This window comes from Barbus barbus (assembly GCF_936440315.1).
Source record: "Barbus barbus genome assembly, chromosome: 31".
Taxonomy (NCBI): domain Eukaryota; kingdom Metazoa; phylum Chordata; class Actinopteri; order Cypriniformes; family Cyprinidae; genus Barbus; species Barbus barbus.
In genome coordinates, this window is record NC_136759.1 from 27,639,774 (window position 1) to 27,652,259 (window position 12,486).

General features: G+C 34.8%; 1 protein-coding gene across 1 annotated transcript; it reads left to right on the top strand.

Moving 5' to 3' along the window:
• Window positions 1–2,442: 2,442 nt before the first annotated feature.
• On the top strand, window positions 2,443–11,900 carry bud23 (BUD23 rRNA methyltransferase and ribosome maturation factor). The gene is made up of 12 exons (XM_079387443.1): window positions 2,443–2,602; window positions 4,223–4,260; window positions 4,917–5,012; window positions 5,097–5,179; window positions 6,491–6,587; window positions 6,667–6,763; window positions 6,845–6,895; window positions 9,275–9,360; window positions 9,468–9,513; window positions 9,603–9,664; window positions 11,145–11,234; window positions 11,560–11,900. Exons 1-12 carry the CDS (start codon window positions 2,555–2,557, stop codon window positions 11,612–11,614), a joined length of 849 nt encoding a protein of 282 aa, XP_079243569.1. The 5' UTR covers window positions 2,443–2,554; the 3' UTR covers window positions 11,615–11,900.
• Window positions 11,901–12,486: the final 586 nt, after the last annotated feature.

Genomic DNA, 12,486 nt, shown 5'->3' on the forward strand with positions numbered 1-12,486 from the left:
TTTCAAATCAATATATCGTCGACCTCTATGCAGTAGCACACTATTTCTATATGAACGGCTATTAGTTTAGCTCAAGTTCATCTCCTACGGTCCAGTTTTCTGATCTGGGCCTTTTCAAACAGATGCTAGGGGGTTTACTAGGATGCTCCAAAAACATGAAGTTTTATAGTATTTTTCCTCCACAACTTTATTTTTGTTCCATTTTTGGTGAATATTGTATTTAGGGGTCACTCAAGCATCAAAACCTGAAGAAAAATCAGTATAGATAAAAAAAACATTTTGTTACTATCAAGATAACATCAAATGCACCTATAGTCTCGTGGTCAGCTCATGCTGTGATTGTCTTTGTAAGGCATTTGCTGAGTGAGTTTCTGAGTCCGTCCCCTAGTAATGGCCCAGCAGTATGACAAGAACAGTTACTGTCAATACTCCTGTAATCTGTGAAGCTCAAATGTTCCAGCTGCTTTTGACAGGACGAGGAGTTACTACTCAGAGAAGCTTTACTGAGTTTGGTGAGAAGAACTCAGAGCTCGCATTATGTCTTTAAACACCACTGAAAGGTGTGCATCGGTGAAATTTAGGTCATTTTAGCAGGCACAAAAAGGTGCATTGTCAATAGTCACTAGTGTAGTGATGCATGAGGCGAAGCTCACACAGGAATCACTTCCAAACCAAGCAGCTTTCTGTTGGTTAATGCAGTAAATGTCCAACACATGTAGATGTTTACAGTCATGATTATAACTTGAACAATGTGGGTGCTTGAGTGACTTCTAAATGCACCTAAATCTGCTTCAGAGTTTGGATATATTTTATTTAGAGAACGTTGTTTGGATAAATGTAATTTTGTGGGCTTGTTCTCTTGAGGTAGATGTTTTTGGACACCCTCTTGTAATGAATTTCTGTGGGCTGATGCAGCAAACCCAGTCCAGATGTGATTCACTGCGTTTGCTGTGAAGAACTCGACCGGCTTGTAACTCTACAGCATGCCTTTAAGGTTCGTTTCATATCCGTTCATCAGAAGTCCACATACATTTGGCCATAGTGTGCTTTTTCCTGCTGATTTGATCAGGAGTATATTGTGCTCATGCCACATGACAGATGTGTGTCAATCATCCTCATCATCATGGTTTAATAACTGAAAATGACTGATGTGTTGTAGCTCCAGCTGTAGAGTCTGTTGTTGTTTTTATATGAATCCTTTATGCTAACAGTGGGATGAGTTTTGAACGTTCTGGGATTTTGTATCAAGTGATGACCTTCACATTAAACTTTGAAGAACCACAAAGAAAGGTTTTCATGGTAAATGGAGTCTGGAGAATGAAGAGAGATTATGATTAAACAGATTATAGTTCATATAGTGAGGGTGTAAAGCAAAGTTTGTTTAAAAGCATGATTTTATACCTTTCCCATTACATTACATATACATATAATATTGATTTATATATAGCTCTTTTGTTCTAATTATTGCCATTTTAAATTAACATAAGCAACAAATATGCTGAATAAATACTGCTTTTATCTACACCACCACTAAGATTTTTAATGTTTTTAAAGAAGTCGCTTCTGCTCAGCAAGCTTGCATTTATTTGATACAAAATACAGCAAACGCAGCATTATTGCGAAATATTTGTACTATTTAAAATAACTGTTTTCTATTTTAAACTGTAATGTATTTCTGTGATCAAAGCTGTATTTCCAGCATCATTACTCCAGTCTTCAGTGTCACATGATCTTCAGAAATCATAATAATATACTGATTATGAAACATATTATTATTATTATAGATTCTTTTTCAGGATTCTTTGATGAATAGAAAGATTCAAAAGATCAGCATTTATCTGAAATGAAAACATATTCTATAATAAGAGATGTCTTTAAGTGGAGGAGAATTTTTGAAGCGATGACAATAATATAATAATAATGTAGATCAGAAGATAATATTTTGCAGCTGGGTTTAAATTGAAGGTAATATGGTATTTACCCATCATACATACATACATAGACTCTCTCTCCCTCTCGCTATTTAATTTATTTATTATATATATTATTTATTTATATTTTAGATATCATATCGAAGCATGTCACGTCACATCTGTTACTTTTTTAATTCAAAGAACAAAAACATACAATGTTTTATCAAGAATTAACATCAGAAAGAAGAAAAGAGTTGCCAGGGGGCAGTAGATATAAAAGATAAAACATACATATAAATATCAAAATCAAATAAACATATTACAAAATTCACAATCTTTCAGAGACATCTGATACTGTCAATATACATATTTCAGTCATTAACCCCATCAAACTGGTTCCCTATCAGGTAAAAATACTGCTCCTCTTGGTCAGAACAGCATCTCCGTGTGTATATCAGACAGCGGTCCTTAAAAGATGATTATACTCTTATAATATAAACCTCTCTAGTGATTTGAGCGCCGCCTGCAGGAGTCGCGTGTAGCTGACGTCATCCGCGCTGGACGCACTGCTCCACGTGTTGCTCCAGCGGTGTTGTGATCTGTAGTCAGTGCTTGTCGGTGGATTCTCAGTGAGTAGCATCATGTCTTCGAGCTGTCGCAGACCCGAGCATATGGCACCTCCGGAGGTGGTGAGTTATGGTTTTATGATTGAACACAACATACAGAATACACAGAACAGCAGGACAGAAGACTTCTGTTCATCTTCTGATCAGTGACCGAGCTGGAGACAAACAAAGCTTTATTTACTGACTAATCACCCAGCATGCAAAGAAATCAATACAACACGAAAATGAACTATTGAAAACAAATCCATATCTATAATTACAAAACAAATATCCTTTCAAAGGATCAAATTTCAAGGCTTTACACCAATCTTTTTGTCCTCAGAACTGTCATATTTGAGTCTGACACAACAAATAAACACTGATTATAATTATAAATCATTTATTTTCACCAACAGCGCCACTATCTTTGCTGTACATTGAGGATAATCATTACACACTTTTATTAATTTTATAGGCTGTCGTCTTTATGAATTGAATTGCTAAATGATCCAGTAATTGATCGTTATTAACTAATAACTGCATGTTATACTGAGCAGAATCTCAAACTGTAAAGACCAGTGGTTTGAGTTTTTAATATTGTTAGGCGTGTTTGGTGAATCATTATGCATTCAATAAGCATCTAAAGAATAGTTTTATAGACATTTTCTTTCTTTTGCATTTGTGAAAGTTTATTAAAGCATATGAAGAACATAAAAAGCTCCACGACAGGCCTAAAGCAGCCAAAACACACTCACTAAAAACATGTCTAATTATTGTTAGTATGTTTTTCTGAAGGAAGACAGACATAAGTAGTTTTGAAAGCCACAATGTTCAATGCCATGGATGAATAGTCACTATTTTGTAGAGAAAAGTCATAATAGTTTTCAAAATTAAGTGGGAAATGACAATGAACAAAATCCCTTCTTCCAGATATCCCTCAAACTGATCCGAATATAAAATCTTAATATGAACGAGAGCAACTACTGGGCCATGTTTCATGTATTTATGGCACTGAGTGCCAGGTATGTTCTGTGCAATTGTTTTGATTGAAGGAAACCAGATGCATGTCTTTTTTTAACATTATTTGTTCTTCAGACATTCCCCTTTAAATGCTATAAGTATCAGCTGTATGCAAAGTGAACCACATTTGTTTTCAACCCCTAAAAATGGGTAAAATGTAACAATTTGGAGCCATGTAGAGCCCCATATCTCTGGAACAAAATCATATAGAGCCTTAACAAGGAAGATGGAAAAAGAAAAAAGTGATATTAAGATATCTTAAAGACTTCTTGAGATATGCAAACTTGTAAAGTGCTTTTTCCCATTTTTGGCCTGTCACCATTGGCATATGATGCAACAACGGACCCATAGATCGATCAATCTCATTGTAACAACGTAATATTGCTGTCAGCTCTCTGAAGTCATTTTCCTGCAGTTTGGCTCAAATTCCAGGAATATTTAGTTTTTTGTCTTCATTTATGAATTTCTTTCCCCAACATAAAAAAAAAATTAAAAACACATTTTCTTAACCAGGGACCTCTGGTTGAGTTGACCCGGAATAGCTTTAATCTATAGCTTAATTCCCACAAACCATTTGTTCATTGACCTAACCAGTTAATCAAAGGGGGTCCACATACATTTGGCCATATGCTGTTGTGTGCCATTAACGTAAATGCTTTTTGCTGCTGTTGTTTTTATTTACAGTTCTATAATGAAGTAGAGGCCAAAAAATACTCCCAAAAGTAAGTACATTGTCATTTACAATAGTGAGTCTGGTTCATTAAGGTTTGTTGTTCTAATTTTTGCCTGCACTGTCAAGATTGTACATGCAGTTTGTTTTTGATCATTTGTTACCTTGGACCACAAAACCAGTCATACGGGTCTTTTTTTTTTTATGAGATTTCTGCATCATCTGAATAAATAATCTTTCCATTGATGTATGGTTTGTTATGATAGGACAATATTTGTCTGAGATGCAACTGTTTGAAAATCTGGAATCTGAGGGAGCAAAAAAATCTAAATATTGAGAAAATCTCCTTTAAAGTTGTTCAAATGAAGTTCTTAGCAATGCATATTACTAATCAAAAATTAAGTTTTAATATAGGAAATTTACTAAATATCTTCATGGAGCATGATTTTTACTAAATATCCTAATGGATCATTTTTCCATTTTTGTATTGCTACAAATATACCTGTGCTTCTTATGACTGTTTTTGTGCTCCAGGGTCACATTTTACACTGTATGTGTCCATTTAATGCTACAAAACAATTATTATTCCACTGCAGTGTAAGTCATAAATGCATACACATGAAGTATATACGCAAGCAGAATTCAACGATATGCAAGGCATAAAGCAGACCTGTGCATCTGTGACGTGTGTGTGTTTGTTCCCTGCAGCTCTCGGATGATAGAGATCCAGACGCAGATGTCAGAGCGAGCCGTGGAGCTGCTCAGTCTCCCCGAGGATCAGCCCTGCTACCTGCTGGACGTGGGGTGAGTGCTGTGCTGCTGCTCTGTATGAACATGTGTCACACTGTCAGGCTCGTAATGCTGCGTTCACCTGCTTCAATCCGGCAGCTGTGGCTCTGGACTCAGTGGAGATTATTTAACAGAAGCTGGTCACTTCTGGGTTGGTGTGGACATCAGCACAGCCATGCTGGGTGAATATACTGCACACACACACTGCTGACAAGCAAGAGTTTTTAAAACAGGAAACATTGTTTTTTTCATCCATTTTTAGATTTTGGCCAAACATTTTTTAGGTGAATAGGGTAAAACACAGATATCACCATATTTTCTTAGTTGAATGATTACATTAAGTGCAGGCTTTTTTGTATTGCTGGTTTTCTAAAATGTTATGCTTAAATATGTAAATGAAGCATTATCTAATTAAATATGCACTAATTTGCAAACATATATAGAACAAAAATCTGAACATCGGATCAAGCCAGGTCCAAAATTTTGTTGACACATTAAAGATTTGTGCAGAGGATTTCAGATTTGTCTTTTATCACTCTTTAAGTCTGAAAATAAGACTACTTTTACTACTTTTAGAAATAAAATGTTCTATAAAATCAGAGAAATGAAATGGGAACAAACCTCTCAGTAAAACTCTTCAGAATTTAGATAGGAATAAAAAGTTTGAAGTGTGTAAATGCTGCTGAAGTGGAGAGAAAACTCCTTTAAAGATACTCTGCCGTTTAAAAGTTTGGCATCAGTACGAGTTTAATGTTTTTAAAGACGTTTCTTCTGCTCATCAAGGCTGCGTTTGTTTGATCAAAAATATAGCAAAAACAGCAATATTGTGCAATTTAAAATAGTTTTTTTATTTGAATATACTTTAAAATAAAATGTATTTCTGTGTTGCAAAGCTACATTTTCATCAGCCGTTAGGGTCAGTAAAATTTGATTTAAAAAAGTGATGTAAAAATTTACATTGTTGCAAAAGATTTAAAAGAAATGCTGTTCTTTTTATCTTTTTATTCATCAAAGAATCCTCAAAAAAGTATTGCAGGTTCCAAAACAATATTAAGCAGCACAAGTGTTTCCAACATTGATAATAAATCAGAATATTAGAATGATTTCTGAAGGATCATGTGACGCTGAAGACTGGAGTAATGAAGCTTTGCATCATGATTAAAGTATATTAAAAATAGTAATCATTATTTTAAATTGTAATAATATTTTACAATATTACAGTTTTTTTCTGTATGTTTGATCAAATAAGTGCAGCCTTGATGAGACTCCTTCAAATCGATCTTACAGATCCCAAAGTTTTGAATGGCAGTGTATGTTTTGAAATTTTTCTACTAGTCTAGAAAAAAAAAATCTTTATGGAAAGCCAAAAATCTCAAAGAAGCAAATTCATTAGAGTATCACATTGAAAGTAATAACCATGTAGGCTAATCTAGAAATGAGATGAATAAATGCATGACTGTATTGACTGTGCTTTTAAACGCTGTGCTGGTCAGACGTTGCCTTGCAGCGAGACGTGGAGGGAGATCTTCTGCTGAGAGACATGGGTGAGGGATTGCCCTTCAGACCGGGGATGTTCGATGGCTGTATAAGGTACGAGCTCGTGAGATCAGGTCAAAGCAGAAGGCAGTTTGATGAGAGCGTGCGTGTTAAATGTGCCTGTTTCTGTCAGTATCTCAGCGCTGCAGTGGTTGTGTAACGCAGATAAGAAAACACACAGCCCTCCGAAGAGACTGTACCGCTTCTTCAGCACGCTCTACTCATCTCTGGTGAGTTCATCTGAGATTTACAGGTCTTACAGTGATCATTATTTGCAAACAGTAGGAATTGACGAATGTGTGTTGTTGTAGGCGAGAGGAGCGCGCGCTGTCTTCCAGATATACCCAGAAAACTCCGAGCAGGTCGGTATCTGGTTATTATTGTTGCATTTTTTCATTGCACTCAGCATTAGAGTGAATTAGTGCAGATACAGTTTAGTTTAGGAAAGGAGTTGTGGCAAATAGAGTTGGGTGATATGCTCCATACTCGTACTGTCCTATCATCAGCCTGTGACATCGCGATACACCATATTATCCTGCTAATTTATTTCATTATTTACTTCAGCGAAAGGATAAAAGCAGACTAATGTTAGTGTAATCTGCACATTATATATTTTTAGTCAAGTTAAAATGACTGAATTTGTATTCAGCATGATCACAACATGCTGGAAACATTGTAAGTTACTAATTATAATGCTTACATATCCTCAGTTATTCAAACAGCAGCTGCAGAAAAGCAAAGAACATTTACATTATCATCAGCATCATCACTGACTCCTGTTATAATTACAATCTGTATGATGAATAAATCTCTTATGCTTGCATCGCACGTACATCTGTGCTTTGTTGTTTATGACGAGAGACTTCGTGAGAGAGCTGTATTTAGTCAGCGAGTGCGCACTCAACAACAAAACTCCGGTGCTTCAGCGATGACTCATCTGAACCACTCTGATTGGCCAGTGCATTCATATCCTCAGCAGAATCGTGTCTGATTGGTTATAACACACAACACTGTAAAACACGGAAAAAGAAATAAACCCTAATATTAATTAGATAATAATACTAGCCTGGTGTAATATGCTGATTTGCTGCTCAAGAACCATTTCTGATTATTATTAATGTTGAAAACAGTTGTGCTGCACAATATTTTTGCGGAAACTGTGAGGCATTTTATTTTTCAGGATTCACAGATGAATAGAAAGTTCAGCATTTATTTGAAATAGAAATCTTTAGTAACATAAATGTCTTTACTGTTTTTTAAATGTACTAAAACTGTTGTGTAGGTGCGTTTAATTCTAAGCCATGATTGCAGGCATTACAGACGAGATGCTGGAATTCATGACCGTTCATCATCGAGGCGATTTGCTCACAGATTTAGTAGCTGCAATAAGCACAGGCTTCATCGCGAGTGAACACAGATTTGCTTTATATTTTTTTAGCAGAATATCACCCTGGAGGTCACTGAACTCCAACATGTTGCTCTTTTATTCCAGTGGAGAGATTGCATGTGTGTGCGTGTTGAAAAATGATAACACTGGGCAGAATATTTCTGTACTGTGCAAGTGTAAAGCTCTGATTGGGGTTTGCATCTTTTTTGTTATCTGGCAACCCGGCTCCTGTTAGCTAGTGGAAGCTTGTTGAGTACAGTCACGAGATAATGAAATTAAACAGTTATCGTATGAAAACATGTTTCAGGATAAATGACCAGAGAGGTGGTTTAAACATCTGTTAATTCCTGTTTATACCTGGTGTAGCGGAGTACTAGTCATGTGTAGGTCTCTGTACAGCAGCATATATCAGTCACTGTCTTGATCCATATAACAGTGTATTTTTTCACTTTACTTTGTTCTCTTATTACTCATCACGATCTCAAGTGCTTAAACGTACACTATCAATATTAATATCATACGCCATAAAAAAACATCAAATAAATACAAGCATTATTTCTCATTCTGGCTTGTTACATTTCCCCATCTTTTCTTTTTCACCCCTTCCTTTTTCTTTTCTGAAAAACCTCATGGAAATTTCAAGGCTTAATTTCTTTTTCAGAATCTTGTGAATGTGATTTCTAGGTTCTGCAGTTTTGCTGTTTGTCTCTTAAGTCAAAGATCGTGTCATGTTTGGTCCCATATAGCAAAAAAATAAGAATGTTGTGGCCAAAATATAATTGAAGTATATGCTAAATATATATTGCAAACCGTGAAGCTCAATGGAATATATTTTTGAAATAGTAAATATATTTAGTTTCAACCATCATTTACCAAAATATATTTCTAAATGTATTTCTGTAGCAAAAAAAAAAATATTTTCAAAATATATATTTTAAAATGCTTAAAAAAAAAAATATATATATATATATATATTATTTATATATATATATATATATATATATATATATATATATATATATATATATATAAAAAATATGGCCAAAAAATATTTTAGAAAATGTTTTATATTTTTAAATATATTTTAACAAATGTATTTTTTTTTTTTGTCCTTTTCTTGTATATTTTGAAAATATATTTTTTGCTGTTTGGGGTCTGTTGTCCTGCTTTCTGGATCAGATAATTATCACTCATATTCTTGAACAGCCTGTCATGGAATACATATACATTGTTACACTGATGATATGTATTGAGAGCTGTGGATTTAGTCTTTAAAGTGATATTCTATAATAACACGTTCAGATTACATCAGCAGATTTTAGTTTGACGTTTGTGTTTTGTGTTTCTCTCTCAGCTGGAGCTGATCACGGCTCAGGCCATGAAAGCCGGGTTCACAGGCGGGATGGTCATCGACTATCCCAACAGCAGCAAAGCTAAAAAGTAACTATTTCTGCTGGATATTCTCATGATCACTGATCAGTAAACATATCTTTAATTGTTACGTGCTGGAGTGTCATAATGAGTGACACTTCTATTTTCCATGATAGATTTTTCCTGTGTTTGTTTGCTGGTGTATCTGGTGTCTTACCCAAGGTATGTACAGCCTCAGTATGGACACACACACACACACACACACACATGACTGAATACATGTTCATGATGCACTTGTTTCTGTTTTTCAGGGCTTAGATACAGAGTCGACTAACAGAGGAGTATCAAATCAGGCTCAGTTCACATCACAGAGGTAAACACATGCCTATGAATTAATTATTTTATTTTATTTTTATGTTGTCTATCTAAAAACCTTTTCATCTATAAATAAGGGCATGCATCCAACCACTTTTTTCTTTTATACTAGAATATGTCCAATACCTAAACCAATCTGATCCTGCACTATAAAAGTATATAGCCTTTCCTTTCCTAATGCAGCTTTTTAATAAGGCAACAGATATGATATCCAGCAGTTTACTGATGCTTTTTCATCAGAGTCTAAATTCCTGGTGCTCTGTGTTTGAATGACTAGTTTTGTTCATTAACCATACCATTCACAATCATCAATGAACTCCAGCAAAATAAAGTCTCTTAGCAAAACACAGACCTTTATCAGCTGTTTGAATCAGTGTGCTTAATAGAGAATGGCATGCAGTGGAGGGAAAAGTTCTGTAAACTTACATTTAACAACTCCGATATCAGTCTCAAATCAGATATCAAATAGCTTCAGAAGACATGCAATATAACAAAAACATATATGGTGCTTTCCAATGTTTTATCCTCGTAGCTTGACAGTAACAACCATGAGTAATGGATTTGGAAATCAGATTTAACTAATTCAAAACAGGTTTTTTTCACAGTGAGTGTGAATGCTGTAATATGTGCAGCAAAATGAAAATCAAATCAAATTTGCTCCTTATCTTCATGTACAGTTTGGGCCATATATATTTGGACTCTCACACAATATTCTTAATTTTGGCTCTGTATGCCAAAATTAAGAATTTAACAGATTAAGAATCTGTTAAATTTCGTTTTAATTTAACAGAATTAAAACGAAACAATCAAGATATGATTGAAGTGCAGACTTTAAGCGTTAATTCAAGGGGTTGAACAAAAATATAACACAACATGCTTAGGAATTACAAGCATTTTTATACACATTTTTATCATGATTTACTGAACACATTAGTTTCAGTATAAAATGTAGTTTCCGTGTAACAATAGCTCCTATAAAAACATAATCTTTTCAGACATATTTAGAACAAGAGTCTGTAGATGACATTAAAAGACTATTTAACGATCACAGTTCAGCCCCCAAAAATACAAAATAATTGTCATTTTAAATCTTTACCATTTGTTTTTGCCGCTATCTTTCAAACCACTAAATTTATAATCAAATTTAATATGATCACTTATTCTTTTATATATTTTAATAAGTACAGGTCAGAGTATGTATGATTTTTTCATTTTTACATAAATATATCTGTTACATTGAATGATGATTGAACATTAGTTCACCCATATTTTGACATTTTATTTTCGCAAAACATTATTTTAAACAATAAAGTAGACACTTTACTTTATACACAACTTTATGATGATCAGATTTAAATTTAGAATGTTTAAGCAACATACTTCATACTCTACGTCATATTTCACTGTAGCATGTGATTCATGGCACTGAAGTGAACAGCGGGTGCATTTATATGTCATCACCGCTGCTCTTTTTAAAGGTCCCGTTTCAAAAATATGAAAGGCAAGTCTGTGAAGAAGAGTAAAGACTGGATCGTGGAAAAAAAGGAAAGACGGCGCCGGCAGGGGAAGTATGTTTTAGCTTTTTTATATTAAATGTTTCACTGTATCGGCCGTGTGCAACAAAAACTCATTATCTGTAGTGATAACTGCACTGAATGTTCATCTGAATGCATCGGTTCTTGTCTTCAGTGGACAGTTCCTGTTTATTTGTTGGTGATAGAAACAAGTAATAAAGAAGTTGGAAATGATCTTCAATGAAAGAATCAGAAATGAAGAAAATTTGAATTTCAAAATTCATTTTTATAAAGTGGTCATTGTTTTTAGCAGCTGTTATACGTCTGATTTACTCTTGATTTTCAGCTGTGGTGTGTGTTCTGTGTTTTCTTCTCTCAGGGATGTAAGGGCCGACACTAAGTACACGGGTCGTCACAGAAAACCTCACTTTTGATCCCTCAGCTGCCTCATATGAGCATCTCGCCTGCACAGCACATACAGTAGACTTGGGCTATTTAGTCTACTGGAGCCAGTTACAACTCATATATCTGTATTGACCAGTCAGAAAGGAAATATATTACGGAGGGATAGAAAACCCATATGGAGAGGAGAGAGTAAAGATACAAGGACTTCTTGTCTTATAAGATCAACGTGCATTGTGTGTGAATTAACAGAAGACTTAATAAACCAGATTTTATCTTCTCAGCTGTGACTCGTTAATAAATCTGCATATAAACTATGTACTGTAGTGCATTCTCTCGAAAATATTTTTCAAAAGAGCTTATAGTTCACTTACAAAGACAGTGTGAATGCAAGAGATTTGAGTCGTGTATTTAATACATTTTTTTTGGTTTGTGCATTTATTTAATGTCACGTACAGTATATATATATAGTAGTATATATATATAACTTAATTCCCACCGTACTTCTGGTATTATCTATCAAACTAATGTAATTTGATCGTTCTCTTTTTAAAACCTTGAGTGCAGCGCGTTAGCATTCATTAGGCGGTTAGCTTGTCAGTTCCATTCGCACGTATTATTGTTTTCTGTATTTTCTCTCTCCGTTTTTCACAAGTTCATCAAACAACAGTGGTAAGCGAATCATTCATCAATCACGGTGAGTAATGGCATCATCACTTGCACTGTTTGTCACATGTACAGTTTCTCTCTCTCTGTCGGCGATGAGGGATTCACATGTGATAAATGCCGGGAAATAGTTAGGCTGACAGAGAAGGTTTCAGAATTAGAGACACGCATCCAAACTTTAGTTGAGGACAGTAAGAATGTGAGGGCTGTAGATACTGCTTTGGATGCGACTAGCTCA